This window comes from Nannobrachium achirus (genome assembly GCF_963921795.1).
Source record: "Nannobrachium achirus genome assembly, chromosome: 3".
Classification (NCBI taxonomy): Eukaryota; Metazoa; Chordata; class Actinopteri; order Myctophiformes; family Myctophidae; genus Nannobrachium; species Nannobrachium achirus.
Window position 1 is genome coordinate 45,636,904 of NC_137812.1, and position 22,229 is coordinate 45,659,132.

Consider the following 22,229-nt stretch of genomic DNA (forward strand, 5'->3'; position numbering starts at 1 on the left):
ACACACACACACACACACACACACACACACACACACACACGTTGACACTAAAACCGGTTTCTATGATGAATGACAATGCTGTACACATGCAGCTATACAGTACACAAACAGACCCATGCATCTGGCTAACCGTACGTTCTTGGTGGTGATGTACTCCATTCCTTTGGCCACTTGGTACGAGAAGCTGAGGAGATCTTCTGTGTCCAAGGACAGCTCGTCAATATCATCTGGGGAGGGGCAGGGTGACAAAGAGGCAGTCAGACAGATAAGAGATTACTGGAACTATAAATGAGAGGTTTGATTTATTTAGAGAAGTGGTAGATAGCTTCTTTTTTTAAATCCAAACGGACCCTATAACTCTGATTGTGTACAGATGGAAACAAATCCTGTGTACCCTCTCAGAGTTATTGGTGAAATTAATAGGTTTGAGAACCACTGATTTAGAGAAATATGAACATTTCATCAACTTTGGGAGATAATCATCTGCTCTACTGTCATCTGCTGCTGTGTATTGGTGGTAATTAAGTGCAGTGAGAGGGATGTTTACCTGACTGGGATGATCGGTCCTTCTCCGAGGCGCGCATGGGCATGTACCCTGTACCATTCTGATTCACCTCTCTGCTGCAGGGACACAGCAACACACATTCACTCAATTGTATGTTTTAAAGCTTATTTCTAAGGCATCTCTGTTTAACCACTTTGAACCCCGGCATCCCAGGACCGTACGCCAGAAATAGCTACTAAAAATATATATATATTTAGTAGGCTATTTCTGGCCAAGAGATTTGGTGTAGGTGGAAATACACGCTCAAAGCACAGCTGTAACACAAGTCTGTTTTACTAAGACTAGAGGATTTAAGTGGTTAACCACTTTGAAGTTGAACATTTAAAGAAATGTTCAAAGATTTCATTTCACATGATTCATTTCTTCACATTTCCAGATTAGAGAGAGACAGCAAAGACAGGCTATTGAGAGGATGACTGACACACATGAATGGTCCCTGTTCCAGTAGGGTTAATTTACTCTGAGACTAGTGTAAACATTGACCCTGGACGTGGGACATTCAGGATTTTACTATGTACAAACAATTTACCGGTTGATCCACTAGCATGGCCCTCCCATAATAACGTTTGCCATGCAGTGGCACATATTCAAACTGCACGCACGCACGCACGCACGCACGCACGCACGCACGCACGCACGCACACACACACACACACACACACACACACCTTGCAGGCTCCCTCTGATTGACAACATTTCGGTAGTAGCCATCGCTGATCTGGGAGCTGAAATAGGACTCTCTCTTTCTGTGTAAGAAGTTGAGGAGGTCACCATAGCAGCAGTACTCTGTGATCACCAACAGTGGGCCTGGGAGAGGGAGGATCAGAAACAAAGGCACACGAAAAGAAAAGAGTACAGATTATCAGTTTAATTGAAAAGGTTGCACAGAATTACTGTGAAAGATTGGTTATTTATTCACATGGGGGGTAACAAAGTCAAGAGAAGACCTCCATTTCACTGTGCACCGCTGTTCTGTGGCGCAGAGCTGCCACAAACCAGAGCGAGTAGGCCTGTCACAATTATTACATAATCGTCTAATCGCAATTATTTGACATAATCGTCTAATTGCAATTATTTGACATAATTGCAATTATTTGACATAATTGCAATTATTTTGTCATAATCGTCATAATTGTTTACATGTTGAAAAATGTTCATATTATCTTCAAACATAAAAAATAAATAGTGGAAATAGCAGATCTACAAGCTCACAACATTGTGAGCTTGTAGATCGGCTATTTCCACTATCAATGTTCTTTTTTAAGTATAAAGTTGTCGAATATGTCAGTGACTTCTTTGTATATTTAGCCATGTGCAACTTCAGCCTACAAGCCTACAAGCCAAACAGACATGGAATTGTCAACGACAAAAACACAATTAAATCGTTAATCGCAATTATTTGACTGACAATTAATCGTCGCGTAAAATGTCATAATTGTGACAGCCCAAAGAACGAGTGAATCACGTTGCTACTCTCACCTCCAACAGTGCAGGCTCCGAGCAGGTTAACAATGTTGATGTGGTTTCCAAGGTAACTGAGAACCTTCAGCTCTGACATCAGCGCCTCCTTCTCAGTGGCATGGGCACTGGCTGTGATGACATCATCATTAGGACTTTATCTTTCATATATATATTGTTAATGGTAGCCATAGATTAATTAAAACAGTGGTTCTTAAAGTGGGGACCAGGGACCCACAGGGGTCCTTGATGGGGTTCCAGGGGGTCCCCACCTAAATGATTGATAGCTAGAAACCAAATGGGCCCTTACGGGTCTGTAACACGGGTCAATTTTTGGTTCCATTCGTACACTCTCTGAGTTATGGGAATCTGTGGCCTAATGCATACCAATCAACCTTGAAATTAAAAGGTTTGACAACAACTGCATTACGACTAGGGATGGGGCTCGAAACAAGGGTCTGCTACAAACTCGATGACAAATAGCGGCATAGCGGCCCATGACGTCATACAATCAAGACAAGATGTGATCAAGAAATTATTACAGTACTATTCATAATACACTGTAAAGCCATTTAGACTAATGAATGATTGTTTTAATGATATTTAATGATGATATTTGTTACTTAGATCGGCTATTTTCAAATAGCTTAGGTATAACATAGGGCTAAGGTGGTTAATGTATGTTTTATAATAGAATAATTTATATCTGCAAAGTAACCAGTAGTAGTAACTAAAGTTTTCAAATAATTGTAGTAGAGTAAAAGTACAATATTTGCATCCGAGATGTAATGGAGTAGAAGTAAACGTATTGGAAATTGAAAATACTCCAGTAAAGTACAAATACCTCAAAAGTGTACTTAAGTACAGTACTTAGTTACTTTACACCACTGCATTACGACACACAGGCAGACACATACAGAGAGCCACTGAGACAGAGAGAAAGAAAGACAAATAGACATCACTTACGTTTCAGCATTTTAACAGCAACGGTGGTGACAGAGTCTGCAGAACACAGTCCATAGGCGGTGGCCCTCACAACTTTTCCAAATGCCCCTGAACCCAAGGTTTTACCTGCGGTATCACGCACAGAATAATCAAATAAGTCAATACATAAAGCAAAGACACGTACTTATGACTTTGTATCAACTTCAGCTCATATCAAACACAAAAGCATGCCCATTTAATTTATCGTGATATCGTCCTCCATCATGCACTGGGATCAATTCACCTTTTATGTGCCGAGCTGCATATCCAGTACCATTTAAACCCTCTATAATGTACTTATAATATACGTAATTGATACAGTCTTTTTTCACTCTCTATCAAATGTCTTTGCCAAAAAATAGACGATCTACAAGCTCACAACGCGCCACGTTGCGACACACACACACACACACACACACACACACACACACACACACACACACACACACACACACACACACACACACACACACACACACACACACACACACACACACACACACACACACACACACACACACACACACACACACACACACACACACACACACACTAGCCATACCCAAGCGAAGCTTCTGTCGTGGGAATTCCCACTTTGAATCATATGGTAGCTGGGTAGGGTCGATGTAGATGTAGTTGTTTCCATGAATGCTCTCTATCACCTTCCACTGGATTTGGAACTTGGGTTTCTGTGTGAAACGGGAGAGAAGAGGGATTATGGTCTGAACGTGGTCTGCTGATAGGACAGGCACTTTACAGAGAGAAATATGATGAGGAAACATTCAATGACATATCCGCTGATATTAATACCGCCTGGGTATTAATGTCCTTTCATAGAAACATTACGCGTCACGACTTGACTGTTTAACTGAAATCTACAACACGTTTTATGATATTTTTATGGCTTGGCTCCTCAGGGGCGAGCCATCTATTCTAGCCACGTGTCTCTGTGTGTCCAGTGGCGGCGCCAGCAGCACTACGGAGCTGAGGGTATATCAAAATAAGCTTTTACGACCAAATCGCAATCATAATAACACCATTATTGTCATCGGATTGGATCAGTATGGGGGGGAGATGGGGGGAGCGAGAGAGACAGCGAGAGAGAAGCCACGCTTTTTTTACTCTATGGAATGCGCTGAACATCTTGTTTAATAATATGAAATGTATTAGATGCACAGTCAATGTGTGTGTGTCTGTCAATGACCTTGCAAACCGATTAGCGTGGAGGTCAAATTGGGCTGAATCATGGCCAAATGTGAAGATGACTATCACGTGAAGATTGAGATCTGTACATAGAAGATGTCTTGTTATTCTAATGCAGTGGTTCTCAACCTTTTCAGGCCGTGACCCCTAAAATAATAAATAATCATATTTTATGTAACTTTTTTAATAAAATAAATCTTAAAATTGTCCTAATTATTAAATCGCTAAAGTTTTAGAACACCCACTCTGTTAATTTCAGCTCCCAAAGCCTTTTCTTTATATGTGTTCTACTGAGCCCTGGTGGCCGTGACCGGGGCTGTTTTTCTGGCAAAATTACGTCATATGCATCATTCTGTACACGTGTCTCCCTACCGGCCAATAACAGCCCAGATCATACACTGCCGAGCTCTTCAGGAAGTACGCTGCAGTGTTTACACTGGTCTAGGAGTTGTATCTCCCCAACCGCTGCTCGTAGAGGGACACGAAAGACCTCTACGGATAGGTCTCGGAGAGGCGAGGCGGACGCGGTGGTCTGAAGGCCCGGTCCGCGGCGAAAAACGGCCGAAAAAAGCAGACGCGACGCGGTTTGCTATAACGCTACTGACCACTAGTTGAGCAACTTACACAGTATAGCTTTAACTGGGACCCCCCCCCCCCCCCCCCTGACAAGCACTAAGAGTTGAGGAATTACATTTTGTATAACATCTACATGCTCACAACGCATGTAGATCGTCTATTTTCACAATTTCTGCCACTAATATTTGACAATTTGGCCAATGTTTAATATGTCATTTTAGAAGTATTAAAAAGTCCTTAAATTGTCTCTTTAAAAATGTGCAGATACCCTCTATACACTTAAACTTTATGTTGGTTTGTTTAATTTTGAGTGAGAAAACAATGTTGCACATTAAGTTAATCATCTGGGGACCCCCCCCAAAATAATTTGGGGACCCCCCTGGGTCGGTCCCGACCCACGGGTTGAGAACCACTGTTCTAATGTATTGAATTAGCATGATCCCAGTGCTTATTCAGAGAGTCTGACTCATATGACGTCAATAATATGTTTCTGTCCCAGTCGGTCGATAGTTCCAGGTGCGCAGAGAATGTCGAAACTCCCATCCAGATGGAAAGTAGGACTATGCATCACGATGAGCTGATCTTCAGCATGTCTGCAGTCTAAATGGCTGAGTGATTCATCTCAGTTTCATTAGGGATGCATTCAGGGGCGTCACAAGGGGGGGGGAAGTGGGACTGAGTTACTAGGGCCCAAGGTGGAGGGCTATTGAAAAATAGCAGACCTACAAGCTCACAGCGCGGCACCGAGTGCCGCGCTGCGAGCTTGTAGATCTGCTATTTTTGAAAATGTGTGCAAATCTTTGAATGTGTGTATTTTTTAAGCGAACATTTTTAACTCAAATTTTGCCTAGGGGGTCCCTGGAACTGAATATTTTGAGATGGGGGTCCGTGGCCAAATACATATCATTTTGGGGGTCCTTCACATGAAAAGGTTTGAGAACAACTGACATAGAAACACAGGTTTTTCAAAAAAACCTTAGAAGGATCTGAAATATTCAAAGAATTGTACAATTTTTCACGATTTCTCAAAAATAGCAGATCCACAAGCTTGCAGCGTGGCACTTGGTGCCGCGCTGTGAGCTTGTAAATCTGCTATTTTTCAATAGTTAAAGCACAAAATAAGAGTGCGGGGGCCCGCAGTGAATCCTTGTACCCGGGGCCCAAAATTTGGTGCGACACCCCTGGGATGCATTCTAGCAGTGGGGATGGGATCGATCGACTGGGTAAGCACTGCTCTCACGTCAGCAGAGAAATCGTTACCGCATAGACAGAAAAGTAGGATGACCCACACACAGCACGCCATAGCGTTACGTCACCACACCTGGTCTTACTTTCTAAGAGTATCCTACCAGCACAGGGGGTCATAAATCAGACTGAAACGTCAGCCATTAGTAAAAATTAGTTCTGGGCTCCAAGCCAAAAATAAATCATGTGTAATAGGCCATATAGCACTTTTAAGTCAGATTTTCTAGCTGCAGGATACATAATATGGTCTCTCTGTAAATTGCTGATGTCAGATGAAAAAACATATACTGTATATATTTTAAGTCAGCGTTTTATAAATGTGGAAAAAATCACTATTTTCTAAGTCGATGTGCATGCATTTCTGAATAATAAAGAGGATAGTAAATGAGTTTGTTTGGGGAATGTGCACTGGACTCTGACAGGGAAAAGAATATTCGCTCAAGCAATTTAACCCCTTCTTTATGGTAAAACAGTGAAACAAAAACAAATCACTGACATTTGAGGTAAAAGATAAGCACGCGGCACTAAACAACATGCAACCACTGCTTTATTTGTGCGTTCATCTTACCTGCAGATATTTATACAGCAGCACCACTAGAAGGACGCTGAGGGCAGCGGCGGTGGCCACCACAGCCGTCAGCAGGGGTGTGAACAGCTCATGGGGGACAGTGCGCTCTTGAGAGGAAACAGAGACAAAACTGAGACAACGGACGCCTTATTATAGAGAAGATAGCAGATCTACAAACTCACAACGTGTCGTGCGGAGACACGTTGTGAGTTTGTACGTAGGCTATTATCAGTGGGTCACACCAGCACAGTATGAATCAGGCATAATTTGAGCACACACACCCATAGAACATCTCTCTCTCTCTCTGTCTCTCTCTTTCTCTCATACATGTATGCACACACACAACCACGCACACACGCACGCACGCACGCACGCACCACACACGCACACGCACACACACACTTTGTCAGTTAACATTTTAACTTGCTATAGATGCATTTATTTGAGATATTTATTATCATCATGTGTTTTCATTGACGTTTTTATGAGCTGCTGTAACGCTTGAATTTCCCCTCGGGGATCAATAAAGTACCTACCTACCTACCTACCTACCTACACACACACACACACACACACACACACACACACACACACACACACACACACACACACACACACACACACACACACACACACACACACACACACACACACACACACACTCCACCTCCAGAGGCAGCTGCAGCAGTTGTTGTTGTTTGTGTGTGTGACTGGGATTAGAGTGTCCATTGTAATCCCAGCCTGCACAGTCAGCACTGTCTAATAATCTCATCCAAGCTGCACCCAGTCACCCCACCCCTGGCCTCCATACTGTATGTAACGGCCTGCTGTTTGTGTTTAGTGTGTGTGTGTGTGTGTGTGTGTGTGTGTGTGGTGGGGGGGGGGGGGGGGGGGCTGGCTTGTGTGCATGCTCCCAGGCATACTGTATGAAGTAATGTACAGTATGTTAGCTAAATACAGTATGCCCCGGAAGCATGTGAATCTTGCATTCATGTGAACTGAATGATTCACTGTTTCTATGTCTGCTTGTGTTTTGAATGAGTTGGGCCTCTGGCATGTTTGGACTCTGTTGTCTTACTTACCACTGATAGAGAACAGTGTGTAGACCTCGTCTCCCTCCATGGACGCCACACACTCCAGCGTATGGTAGTGTGCGTGTTCCTTGCTGACGTTCAGGCGGCTTTGCACCTCGCTCCTCCCGAAGGCCGAGTTGGATGCCGTCACCGTCTCCTGCGTCTCCCAGCGGGTGGCGTTGGGCAGATGAGAACACCTGATGGAGAGTCCCAAGGTGCCTTGGTTTAGGGCAGTGGTTCTCAACCTTTTCAGGCCGCGACCCACAAAATAATCCTATTTTAACTGGGGACCCCTCACCCTGACGAGTTGAAGAGTTGAGGCATTACATTTCGTATATTACGGTTCTATTGTGAAAATAGCAGATCTACATGCTCGCAACACGAGGCGTTGTGAGCATGTAGATCGGCTATTTTCACAATTCTGCCTCTAATATTAGACAATTCGGCCAATGTTCAATTTGTCATTTTAGAGGTATTAAAAAGTCCATGTTCATATACCCTCTATACACTTAAACTTTATGTTGGTTTGTTTACTGTTGAGTGAGAAAACAATGTTGGGGACCCACCTGGGGGTCCCGACCCACAGGTTGAGAACCACTGGTTTAGGGAAACATATGCTAGTATACTCCTAGGATTTACTTATTTTTGGAAGACTATTATTTATTTGCCATTTTTCCACCATTGGACTGAATAGTGAAGAAAGATGGCGGTGGAAGTGTGACTTGTGTCTAAAGCCAGAAAACACTTCCATAACTTTTGAATGCTACAGAGAGTCTGTAATGCAAAGGTTGCGACATGAAGCAACAGCAAGCAGGAAGGAAGAAAAATCTATTTAAAAAAAAATGCAATTTCTGCTGAGCAGCAAGCTAGAAGCTTTGTCTATTCTGATTTACAGTAGGACTTATTTACGTGACTGCAAAGGCGATACGGAAGTACTTTACTTACAATGTCCGATCGTTTGGACGCCTTTGCAGCTGCCTGGGATGTGACAGGTTTAAATCTAGCTTATGATCTTTTCTGTGTCATTGTGTAATTGTCCGTCCATCTGTCTGTCTGTCTCTCTCTCTGTGTGTCTCTCTCTCTCTCTCTCTCTCTCTCTCTCTCTCTCTCTCTCTCTCTCTCTCACTCCCCCTACCAATGTCCTGTCACCCACCACTGTAAACAATTCAACAATGGCATACAGTACATATCTCAGAAAAAGGACAGGCACAGTATATCATCTGGTACATACCGTGTGTGGGGTGGCTCACAGAAGTACCAGCTAATTTTAGGGGCTGGGTAACCAGCAGCGACGCACCGCACTTGTCCATCAACAGGCCCTTCTTGAGAGATCATGACCGGCTTACCTTGGAAAGAAACACACAGAGAAAGAGGCTGCCAATGGGTTCAAAACAGTATGTATTCAGTCAGTATTATTTGGTGAACTACAATAATAATAAACATTAAAGAAATTGACACTTTCTCCAAAGTGTTTACAGTGGTGAGCGAGACAAAGATGAAATAAATAGTGCAACTCACTGTTGACATAGACAGGGAATGAGTGATTGACAGATGCATCATGGTGGCTGGCTGAGAAGGTGTAGATCCCACCCTCTGTAGCAAGGACTCTCACCAGTTTCAGCTCACTGATGTATCTGATAAGTAAGATCACACACACACACACACACACACACACACACACACACACACACACACTATGTAATCATCTGTGTGTGTGTGTGTGTGTGTGTGTGTGTGTGTGTGTGTGTGTGTGTGTGTGTGTGTGTGTGTGTGTGTGTGTGTGTGCGCGCGCGCGTGCGTGTGCGCGTGCGTGTGTGTGTGTGTGTGTGTGTGTGTGTGTGGTCATGTGAGTGCAATAAATGAGCGCACCATTACAGCACGCTGTACACACAGGACGCAGAGCTCCCTTTTGACAGCCTAAAGGTGGTTGCACACTGCTGCGTTTTTCGGGCCGAATATCGGAGTGAATTTCGGAGCACGCAAATAAAAAAATCAACCTCACGTTATGTCAGTCACGTTTGCACACTGCCGCCCGTTTCGCGCACCACTCGGTCCCTTGCTCTCTCTATCTCTCTCTCTCTCCTTGCCCTGAAAAACGCTTTTCGCAACGAAAAACGCAGCAGTGTGCAACCACCTTAAGGCCTGTAATTCAGATAGGGCCATAGCAATAACAAATGCCATAGGCATTTTCATAGCAGCGGATCTGCAACCATAAACCACATTGAGAACACAGGATTTAAACATGTCGAAGGTGATTGAGCAGCGTTAAAACTAAGATTCCCCTTCAGCCAGAAAGTTATGCCAGCCCAGTCTGTTGTTGATGTCTCGGGCAAGGCATCTACAGTAGCACTCACCACTGATGGATGGACACCCGGAGCTATGGAGAGTTACATTACAGTGTCTGCCCATCACATCACCTCTGAGTGAAACATGGTAAGCCTGTTCTGCAAACTCAGCCTTTTGTACAGTATGAACAAAATACTAACATATATCTGGCAGAGGGAGGTATAAGGAGGCAATGTTGGAGTGGACGTGGGAGAGGACAGAAATTATAATCCCTGTCCTGGCTGTCACAACAGACAATGTTAGAAATATTGTGAATGCAGTCAGCGAAGCAGCACTGTGCCCAAAAATGTTATAATATTTTGTACATAAAATAAATTTAGCGTCAGATTAACTAATTCTAAAAACTGTTGACTACAAAAGTTATTAAAAAACACAAAAGAAATGTCAATGTGGCTTTAAAATCAGGGAGGTTAGGTACAGACATGTACCTTTTGACCCTTTGTGCTAGTGTATGCATAGTTCAGTTCACTGTACCTGTATCTACGGCGATGGACTGTGATCACATGCTCGGTGGTATTGCGGAGCTGCTTGTGGTTGTAAGCCCAGCTTAGAGTTTTGGGCGTGGGATAGGCATCAAACTCTACTTTGAGCCTCAGGCTTTCCCCCTCTTTAACATCAGCCTGGCTGGAACCACGGCTCCCCAGCATGCTGATGAAACCTTGGTCTGGATCACAAAAGGTAAGAGTATCAAGTTCAAGCTCAAAACCTTACACAACTGATTCATATCCTATGTAACTAAGAAAGAGGGGTTATTAGCATTTAAGGCAGGGGTCTTCAGGGTTCAACATTTTCAGGCCAAGGACCCCTTAGTCGAGCAAGAGATGAAGCAGGGACCCCCCCACAACCCAGAGATACCATATAGTTTAGTTTCATTGTTTGACAGCACAATCATCAGTGTATTTTGGGTTCATCTAAATTTGTGTTTCCAGACACTTGAACCGTCAATACATTTCATTTGGCTAAAGTTCTCAGAATATGGAGGCTAGGGTTCAAGTGGTTAATATAGAAAAGGAAAAAAAAAGCTTCTATCACACAAAGATTTGGAGGACCCCCTGTAGTAACTCTGAGGACCCCCTAGGGGTCCGGACCCCCTGTTGAAGACCCCTGATTTAAGGAATTTGGGTGAACTGTATACACACCATAGCGTAACATCAAAGAAGTGGGGCGCGCGCGCGCGCACACACACACACACACACACACACACACACACACAGCCATTACCAACGTTACCACTCACCACAGACATCCAGTTGCAGCGCTGTTGTTGTGGTGCCTCTCTCGTTTTGGCCGTGGCATCGGTAAATGCCGGAGTCTGATTTGGTGACAGCAGTGATCAGCAGGGAGGAAGAACGCTGGTATCCACGGGAACCAGACAGGAGGTAGGAGGTGTTGGCTTCCTGAGGATTCTGCAAGAAGTCAGCCAGAACAACACTATCAACTACAGTGTTTACCAAACAGTGGGTCAGGAAAGGTCTCCATATTGGATACTGTCGTTTAAATAAACAAAACTAAAAAAATACCTATTTTCATTTGTTTGCGTTGCCTGGATATCGGAACAGGTCTCGATATCGGCAGATAATCAAAATCAACTCTGTATCGGATCAGGGGCAAAAACAAATGTCGACATCCCTACAAACCACTGGACTGATGTGATGGGCCCCAACCTTCATATGCATGCTGTGAATAAGTAAAGGAAGACACTTGAAAGGCACATGGTGGGGCTACAGTATACTAGCCAGCTTTATGTTGTGCATAGCATGTTGAGGAGGCCACGAAAAGCGATTTATTATTGTGTGAAACGTTATTTCACCCTGCCGCTTCCGCAGGTCCTGGCGGCTACAACCTATGACTTCCACAGCCATGGGTAGGCCACCCAGCCTGGAGGAGATACTATATTCGCTCCGCAGAGCAACCCTTTCTGGTTCGAGATACCATGTTAAATTTCCTAATTAAGCCTATAGCGGAAGCTCTTTTCCAAATAAATTAAAAAGTTGACCATTCGTTATTATCATTGCAAGTACTGAGATACAGAGCTAAATTTACACTCTCTGTTAAATTGCCGCTGGATATTGGATGTTACAGTGTAGACAGAGAAAGAGAGAGCCAGACAGAAGGACAAACAGAGGACAGGAGAAGCATTGTGTGATGCTATCATCTATTCCTGCACATATCTCACCGATGTCGGGGGGAAGTCCCAAGTGAGACTGAACTCAGAGTTGACGTTGGATGAGCTGCATGTGAGTTTAAACTGCTCCCCCTTCCTCAGGATGACGTTCTCTCTCTGGGACAGCATGACCGCTGGAGGGGCCTCTGGCACTGGAACAAGAGGTGAGGGATCAATTCAACTGGGAAAAGACTCAGACACAGTAAAAACCAAAATGGGCATGTCATTATACACACAGAAAAAAAAAGGTTCCAACTGGAACCAAAAATGGTTCTTCAGAGCGATTCCATAGAAGAACCATTTTTGGTTCCACAAAGAACCTTTTTCACCAAGGTTCTTTAAAGAACCATTTATTCTAATGGTTCGATAAAGAACCATTAAAGGTGCTTCAAAGAACCATTAAAAAATGGTTCTTTGAGGAACCATTTCTGGTTCCTCAAAGAACCATGTCAAAAAATGGTTCTCTGAAGAACCTTTTGGAAAATGAACTTTATAATGGTTCTTCAGCTAAAAAATGGTTCTTCAGCTAAAAAAAAATTTTTCAGCTAAAAAAGTGGGTCTTAGGGTATTAAATGTTTCACTACACTTTAAAATATATCGGATTTGTAGGAAAAGATGAACACGAGATTAGTTATAACTCTTTGAATTTAATCAAATCATCATTTAATCAAAATTCAACATCAGTACAACAGTTTCAAAACATTTAAATCTCTTAAGTGCTGTGCAAGTAAAAAAGAAGAATACAAAGCAAGTCCACCTCATACAGGCTCCAGCCGCATACTTGACAGAGTTCAAAACAATGTGTTTACTCTTACAGAGCTTCTCATCAACAGCAATGGGTACCTCCAAGTTCTTAAAATGAGCCTGCAAGTTCACTGGAAGTTCTTGAAGGGACAAGTCACTGACTGTTGGTTGTGCATCATATTTGATGAGATTTCCAATCCCAACACTGCTGAAGCGCGCCACATAGCTCTTGAAGTCGACGTGGGACTGCCGTCCTGCCTGGGCGACATCCACGTAGCCGGCGTCGTTCACGTCGTTGGCGTCGTAAGCAGCGTCACAACTAGTGCAGCTTCTGTTTGCCGTGTGGTGATGGTGGTGGGGAATGCTGAGGTACAGGGCACCCAAGCTGCTGCAGGAGAAGCCAGCCGGGTGCACATCCTCCTAGGAGCCATGGGAGGACTTGATAAGCGGACGACTGGGACAGGCTGGAGCACAGGGGACACTGTCGTACGCGTTCTGAAGAAGGGGGAGGTTCAGTTAGTCACATTTAAGATAGTTAAGTCTATCCTTTTCATACAAAATGGAAAATGGTTAGCGGTAGGTTTGTGTGGATGATAGACGATAGGAATAACAGCACCTCCTAGTCTTACTGTTCTAAATGTTCACTTTCTCTTTCTGGGGCCAAAAAGATGTATGTGTGCATGCACAATTAGTGCATTTATTATCCTGTTAGTGTTTACACTTAGAATTACAATTGAGGAAACAGATTGCTCCAATCTGATTTCAATGCATCTAGTGCAGTTTCTCAGCCCTTTTGGGGTCTAGCGTGTCCCTTATCCAACATCCAATGTCATGATACAAATACTTTATATGATTCTGAATTTTTTACTTTTATGCCAGTACCTTTTGTATACAGAACGTTGTAGTCGAGGTTGTTTTGTCTGATATCCTCCCAGCTCTCGTGCTCAGCAGGGACGACTGCCTTTCTGGTTCCATACGGTCACTGCTACCAATACTGCTGCAACACACACACAATTATTGTGGGTAAAAGACAGTATGTGCAAAAGGATAGTGCCTGCATGATGCTGGGGATAAACCAGAATAACAGCAGTTCAAAACCAAAGATGAGGATATTTCCAAGTACCTGGCTTTAATATTTTACTGAAGAACTGGTGGTGCTGTGTTCAGAGCTATATATAGTCGATAGCGTTGCCTACTGAATGTGAGGGCCTTTGCTACTAGTTACTAGATACTAGCAGAACCACTAGTTTGGTTACATTTGCAATACTGAGTAATTTCAGTGCGGACACACACAGTGACCCCTTCCTCCACTTACCATAGAATACCAGCAGACACATGCTGATGGCGGTGGCCTGTCCCAGCTTACAGTGCTGACCTCAGAACCCTTCCTGGCAGCGGCAGCTACTCTTGAAATGATTTAAAAAAGAAAAAATGCTGCATTCATTCTTTTAAAATGTAAATTACATTTACAGAATTGTATAAACCTTTTAAGTAATCTTATACTGCATAAACCTTAATTACCACTTTTGATGATGATGACCCACTTTTCAACCCATGTTCATTAATGCTCGCAATTTTGTCTCTACTCTGTGTCTCATAGGACTGATAGGAGGGCTGTGGGAAGTTCAGAAATCCATCTACCAATTACATCGTTTGGAAGATTCTTTTTATTTTATATTTTAAATATTTTTATTATAGTGAAAACAATGGCTTCCATTATAACATTGCAACTTTTCAAGAATAGAAAGCCTAGTTTCTATTTGTTTTGATTCCCCATTGCTATTTTATCATGACATTAGTGAGGACCAATTAAATGAAGATAGGTCGAAAAGTGGTGAAGTTTAATGTACAGTAGGGTCAACAAAATGTTTATATTTAACATTAGTCCAATACTTGTCAAACATCGATTTCACCATTGATATAAAACATAGGCCTACATAAATTATAATCTAAAAACACAGAATTTTCCATATTACTGACATTTAATTATTTTGTGCCATTATCTTGTGTGGATGTGTCATTGCACACATGCAATTGTCACACACACACACACACACACACACACACACACACACACACACACACACACACACACACACACACACATTCCACAGGATAACTTACTTTGCTTTCTCACAGCCCATTTTGTCTTCATTTGCTGCCAGCAACCTTCACACGTTCTGGATACAGAGAAATACAGAGCCGAGTCAATTTCCCCCTCTTTTTAAACACATTGGCCTGTCATTTAAATAACACAGACCGCACATTACTCAAAATGCCTTCAACAACTTTACTAAACTTGACTTTTAAGCTAGTTTACATCAAATGTTCAACTACATGCCTTCTTTCTTAGCTTTCAGCTAACAGTCAACAAATACTGTTGGTTAGCTGTTAGCTGCAGCTGTATTGTCTCTTCCCTCTGCCCTGGCTCCAGGCTGTCACAACAAACACATGTAACTACTGCTCGTTATGATGGCAGTGGAACATTCTAACGTCAACTAAAACATGTCCAAAGTCGAAAAAACCTTACCTTACTTCCAGAATGAAGGAAATGTTGAAGAATGGAGATGCCAAACTAATAGCTAAATAAAACTCCAGTTTCAACGGAGATGTGACGCAGAAGTTGAAGGAAAAAGTGGGCGGGGCCGACATGATGCCGGCCCGCTTGTTGTGTGTGTGTGTGTGTGTGTGTGTGTGTGTGTGTGTGCGTGCGTGTGCGCGCGAGAGAGAGAGAGAGAGAGAAAGAGAGAGAGAGAGAGAGAGAGAGAGAGAGAGAATAACTGTAATGCTATGCCCAAAGGGACAACAGGTTTTAGTTTGGTCATGATTCACCATAGCCTAAAACATTAGATTCTAGACAGGCCTATTTGAAAAATTATGTTATATATTAACAATTATATTAGCCTACATATTTAATAAATACCCATTTTTGGTGTTTTTCAAATATGTTTTGACAGAATAAGATGTTTTATGGTCATGATTCACCAGGACTGGATGTCTTCTGGTTCCAGGTTTATAATAATTTAGCCTATATGCATATTTTCAGAAATCTTTATGACAGCAAAATGACCGCAACTGCTGTGCCCCACATAATATGGTTTGGGCATGCTCACACTTATGTTGCGCCACCAAGCCAACTGATAGGCCTATGCCCATATATGGAGATCTCTGTATCTGTCAGTCCCTTTTATATCCCTGATGTCATCAGTATATATCCATATATGGGCATGCTACCTTTGTACCCATAGGCTATATGGAGCAGACTGATTTGTTTGCACCTGATGCCATGACAACACATTCAGGTTAGATACACTTCATATTTGGGTGTAGCTGTATGGTTACGGCTGAGTCAGTGACATCAGAGATAAGCCTGCCGGCTGGCTAAAATGTCCTCCTTTAAAACAATTTTAATATAGGATATTGTTTTTTATAAATCTTTCCATCTCTGCATCTGCCAAATGCCTACATTGAAAATTGTAATTGTTTTAATATATAGGTTATAATTTACATTTGCAAAATACATACTGTAACCTCCATATAGGCCTAAGAACCTTTTAAATCCCAAAGAACCATATGAGGAATCTGAAGAACCATTTGCTAAATAAAATGGTTCTTTAGTAGGCGATGGTTCTTCAAAGAACCATATAGCCTTTTAAAGAACCATTTAAGAACCATTATTTTTCTGTGTGTAGGCAAACCAAAATGTCCCCAAATTTTCCAAGACATTTTCAATGATTTTCAGGAATGGCGAAAATAGCACATCTACAAGCTCACAATGTGTCGCAATTTTGAACACTTCAGTTTAACACTGAAGTGATTAAAACAGTGGCTTTTACTGTTTATAATAAGTCTGAATACTTTGAGAGTGGCATCAAGTTTGAGAATGGTAATTTGTCATTTGACTTGATCAATCACTATTGCATGACCGTATGTACACATGCACACATACGGACATCCGTGCGCACAAAGGTGATGACTAATTTGTTCAAATATAAAGTAGCTGTTGGTGGGTGTGTTTGAAAAGGCTTAGGTAGGTTCATCATGTAATATACCTTGAGTACTGCCTTCATGCTCGTTTCAGATCCTTGTTCTTTTATAGAGCTGTCCCTGTTCTCTTATTACACTCCCTGATTTACCATCCTCTTTGGTAATCCCTCTTTATGTAGCTCTCAATAAAAAAGATACTAGCCCATAAGTGACCCCGGCAGTTCATGTTTCACCCCTCTTAAAACCTCAGCTGTACTGCAGCTGACCGAGCTAAAACGGCAATAACACAGTGGAGAAGTTTTCCATGATGCTCTTTCATTGCCACTCAGCGAGTATTCTGTGCACTACACACCCACTTTTTGCCTATTACCCAGCTTACACAGCATAAAAGTTTCATGAATTTAACTGGTCTATTAAATATTTCCATATTTATTCTATTTGTAGATTTTGTACACTCTCAAAGTTACAAACCTGTAATAATAATAATAATAATAATAATCTTTATTTGTATAGCACCTTTCATGACAAGGAATGCAGCTCAAAGTGCTTTACAGTGCAAAAGAGATTGTATATACGCTAAAAACTAAATAAATTCAAACCACAAAACACAAAAAAATAAAAACATTCAAAAACTTCAGTAAGACCCTAAGAACGGAACATTCCAAAACAATGAAGAATAAAAAAAACATTCAAAAACTTCAGTAAGACCCTAAGAACGGAACATTCCAAAACAATGAAGAATAAATATGGGTGAAAAAGCAAGAGTGAAGAAATAGGTCTTGAGTTGTGCTTTGAAGCTATCCACAGAGGAAGCCTGTCTTAGGTGATCTGGGAGCTTATTCCAGGCAGTCGGGCCGTAAAAACAGAAAGCTGCCTCACCATAATTTTTATATGTCATATCCGGTACGTCGAGCAGGTTAGCGCTGGAAGACCTGAGGGAGCGGTTAGGGACGTATCTAGACAGGCAATCCTTGAGATATGGCGGAGCCAGGCCATTGAGTGCTTTAAAAACAAGTAAAATAGTCTAAAAGTCGATCCTAAAAACAACAGGGAGCCAGTGCAGTGAGGCTAAAACTGGAGTAATATGATCTCTCATCCTAGTTTTAGTTAATAGTCTGGCTGCCGGATTTTGGACTAGTAGCCTGTCAGTAGATTTCTTTGGGAGGCCAGATAAAAGTGCGTTACACAGTAATCCAGACGAGAAAAAACGAAGGCGTGGATTGGCGTTTTTGCGTCGTCAAGCGACAGATAGGCTCTAATACGTGCAATATTTCGAAGGTGAAAGAATGCTGTCTTAGTGACATGGCTAATATGTTTATTAAAATTCAATTCTGCATCGATAATCACTCCCAGGTTCTTTACTGCTCAATTGACCCAATTATGAGGACTTCTGTCTTGTCCTGGCAGGACAACAGTGGGTCGAGGGCACGGGGGTCGTCCAGAGCTACAGACACTCAGGTATAGCTGGGTGTCGTCGGCATAAGAATGGAAATTGACGCCATGAGCGGTAATGAGTTCTCCCAGTGGCAGCATATATAGGGAGAATAATAGGGGACCGAGAATTGAGCCCTGTGGGATGCCGGAGGATATGCAATCAATGCAAGGGTCCATTTGTTTCCTACCTCGCAATAATGTATCTTGGGGCCCACTGGAACCCCCTCAAGGACCCCTGGGGGTCCCCAGATACCGGGTAACCAAGAATAATTTACATGCAGTTCTACTTATTGTTTTCTAGACACACTAATAACCAAACGAAGGCTGCGTAATCTGAAAGGACTATTGGGCTGTATTAGAACATAAAGGATGTATATACAGTAGCCACTGTATCTGCCAGGACCTGTCAGTGACTACCTCACGTAGAGTATCAACACAAACAGACACCAGGGAGGAACAAGGTGGCAAGCTATCGCGTAGCTCGCCGTGGCTAATGTAACTGAGTTTTTTTCCAAGACTGTTTGGAGTAGCCCGTTTTGAACGAAATGCCTCAAATCATGAACACAGCGTCCGATTGCCGTGAAACTTTGCAGTCACATTTCCACTAGGCCAAGGAACAAAAGTTTAAATACGGTTAAAAAATTTGCCTCATGGTGGCACTATAATGGGCAGATTCATGTTTTTCCCTTGGATTCCTTGTATCATTATGTTTTTGCTACTACTTTTGTCCAAACCTCAACCAAATTGATACACATTATCTCTTTAGACATGTGATCGAGATGTATCTGTCACCGATCAGCGGGAAACTTTGCACGCACATTCCCAGTAGGCCATGGAAGAATCTCCATCCAATTTCTTTTTTAATCGACCATTATGAGACAGTTTTGCAAAACACATTTTTTTATTACTACAAATCGGTATACATTATCTCTGTAGTCATGACATGTGATCAAAATGTATGAGTCATATTTCTCATAATCCATTCTCATCGGCTATAATTGGTTTCCAAAGTTTGTGGGAGCGGCCGTTTTGCACAAAATGCCACACATCAAGAATGCAGCGCCAGATTGTTGGGAAACACTTCCACTAAGACAACGAAGAACGTCCATCCCAAAAGTTCTCATGGTGGTGCTACAACAGCCCACTTCACCTTTTGGCCTAGACCTCTTGAACTAGGTCGTACAATCAACATCTTTATTTCCCCTGGATTCCTTGGATCATGATTCTGAATTAATTTACAGGCCCTGTTTGTGCCAGTTTACATCGTCTGCCTTCTTCAAAACATTTTTTTTTCTTCTGCACCAACAGATTTACACAAATTGGTACGCATTCTGGGTTCATGTGACCAACATGTATTTTTCAAGTTAGATTTTTCAGATCCCATTCCAAGTGACCAACATTTGAGGGCCCTGGGTAGGCAACCACCTAGTTTTTTTATATTTGGAACAGAAACAGGGAATCGATAACCGGAATCGATGAGCAGAATCGTAATCAACCTAACTGTCACCTTCCATCCTTCTATACCTCTGTTCCTCACTCCCTTCGCTTCAGGGACGTGTGTATAATATTTACTAAATTACATCTGGCATCCAAATAAAGAATTAAGCCTCATCGCATAGCTGTTAGGCCTGTAACAGTATAGTATTTTCAATACTGTGGTCATAGAGTAAGGAGAGACACTACAAGTCAAAGGAGATAGGGTCTGTTTGTAGTGTACATTCAACTTCAAATACAAACAATGAAGTATTTCCCCCTGAATTTCTGATAGCAGAGGCGCTAGGAATGCACAATTTGTGGCATGTGCCCTCCTGTGGCCTCCTGTGAATTGTTTTATTTTTATTTTTGTTTATTTTTATTTCGGTCAGAGGGAGATGTATTCCCTTTCAGCTGAGCGGTAGATGTTTGGTGTCCCATGCAGGAGATCTAGGTTAGACTTAGAATCCAGGTGGTTACTTACTGTACATTGGTGCAATGACCCGTACGGGGTTGCACTATGAGGTGAGGTCAAAGTGAAGTGAGTACACACATACATACCCAGATACCTCTTTTATTACTATACTGTAGTAGTATTAGTCTACCAACATTCTTTTTGCTAGTTTTTCCACTCTATATTCTCTTTATGTCTTTACTATTTTATACTTTATAACCTACCTGTACACGAGATGTAACAATAAAGAACAACCTTGAACCTTGAACCAGCTCAGTGGCCTTGTGGTTAGAGTGTCTGCCCTGAGACTGGGAGGTCAGGGTTAGATCCCCGGCTGAGTCATACGAAAGACCCTGAAGAATGGGACCCAGTGCCTCCATGCTTGGCACTCAGCACCAAGGGTTGGATTGGGGGTAAGTTCCTGCGACATACTAGCGTCATGTCCAGGGGGTGTACTTGTACGTACATCAAGCTGCCTTACGCTACAGAAACAGGAGATAGGCTCCTGCCCCATGGGCCTCATGGCTCGGCAAGCATTACTTTGAACCTTGAGAGAGTTATCATAGGGTGGCTATAGCTGAATGGTAATGGGTACCTTATGCCTGGGATGCAGAAGGTCCCAAGTTGAGCCCTGACAATGTGTCAAGGTTTCCCTACTGAACAAGACACCCGCCCCCTCGCTCACTTGAGAAGCACTCAACTGGGTGAAGCTGACAACTGAATTTCTCCTGTGGGATGAAATCTGTCTACTTATCATGAACTGTGACAGGTCCTGGCACATATTTTTGGGAGCCAAATAAAAGCCTATTATAAAAGCCTAAGGCAATTGGCACTGGGTGAAAATGGGTTACAAAATCGTGGGATAAAAATTATAATTAAGTAAAATTAGAATTGTTATTAGGCAGTCAAGAGGCAGTCTGAAACTACCATTTTACTCAGTAATAATGTATTCATATTTATGACATTAAGCTGAAGCACTCAGGAATTTAACTTCAACTGAGGTGCTGCGCCTTGCCTATGTACAGCGGAGTGAAACCCTGCACTAACGCTGCACAAACTAAACTGAATGTAGCAGTAATGTACTCAACACTGCAGCAAGACTTCACCAGGTGAGGGTCTGCACTCGTTTAAGGTCTTGAACAATATTTAACTACTTCCAACCTGGCATCTACAATCTGCGAGCTCGTAGAACGGCTATTTTTGCTATTCGACACAGTATATAAGGCTTAAGAGTGGTTAAAATCTATCACACACTTACCTTGTAGTACATCCACTGTGTACTGGTTAGACTTCACTTTAACACCATCCAGGAGTCCTATGCATACGTAACAGCCCTCATACTCCTTCCTGGCATTACTGATGTTGATGCCTCGCTGATGGTTGCTACGGTAATGTAGACTGGAGGGCAACGATTGTCCATCACATGTCTCCAACGTCAGGTGGGCGATCTTAGGGTCCGTAACCAGACAGGGAATGGTACAGTTCTCACCTGCACGAACTAGTATGTTATCCACCATGGTCCGTTGGAATGGATTCTCAGGGTCTGGGAAGAGGACAGCAGGAGGGGGAGAGTGAGAGAAGTATGGAGGGACAGTGAAGGATGGGATAGAGAGAATTAAATGCAGTTTAGGGAAGGCACTGACAGTTTGAGCTGGTCCCTGGATGCTTGCTCAATAGTTCTAATAGTTAGGATAGGTTAACCTATTGTCCCTATTTTGGGCAGGCAGATACATGAAGAGAGAGATTTGATATGTTTGAAGAAACAAATATCAGATTCAAAAGGCAAGAGGCTCAGACACACACACACACGCACGCACGCACGCACGCACACACACACACACACACACACACACACACACACACACACACACACACACACACACACACACACACACACACACACACACACACACACACACACACACACACACACACACACACACACACACACACAC

The 22,229-nt window shown here is 42.6% G+C and overlaps 1 protein-coding gene across 1 annotated transcript in view; it reads right to left on the reverse strand.

Annotated features, from left to right (window-relative positions):
• The window catches only part of kitb (KIT proto-oncogene, receptor tyrosine kinase b), a gene marked incomplete at both ends in the record, with an annotated part of 30,986 nt that overhangs the window by 6,203 nt on the left and 2,554 nt on the right, over positions 1–22,229 (reverse strand). Inside the window, 14 exons of the mRNA XM_080722629.1 lie at positions 136–227; positions 548–621; positions 1,234–1,372; positions 2,045–2,155; positions 2,990–3,094; positions 3,570–3,696; positions 6,600–6,706; positions 7,682–7,869; positions 8,904–9,018; positions 9,191–9,306; positions 10,493–10,682; positions 11,256–11,424; positions 12,195–12,334; positions 21,533–21,817. Of these exons, the coding sequence (XP_080578755.1) occupies positions 136–227; positions 548–621; positions 1,234–1,372; positions 2,045–2,155; positions 2,990–3,094; positions 3,570–3,696; positions 6,600–6,706; positions 7,682–7,869; positions 8,904–9,018; positions 9,191–9,306; positions 10,493–10,682; positions 11,256–11,424; positions 12,195–12,334; positions 21,533–21,817 (1,958 nt within the window). The remainder of the gene's footprint in view (positions 1–135; positions 228–547; positions 622–1,233; positions 1,373–2,044; positions 2,156–2,989; positions 3,095–3,569; positions 3,697–6,599; positions 6,707–7,681; positions 7,870–8,903; positions 9,019–9,190; positions 9,307–10,492; positions 10,683–11,255; positions 11,425–12,194; positions 12,335–21,532; positions 21,818–22,229) is intronic.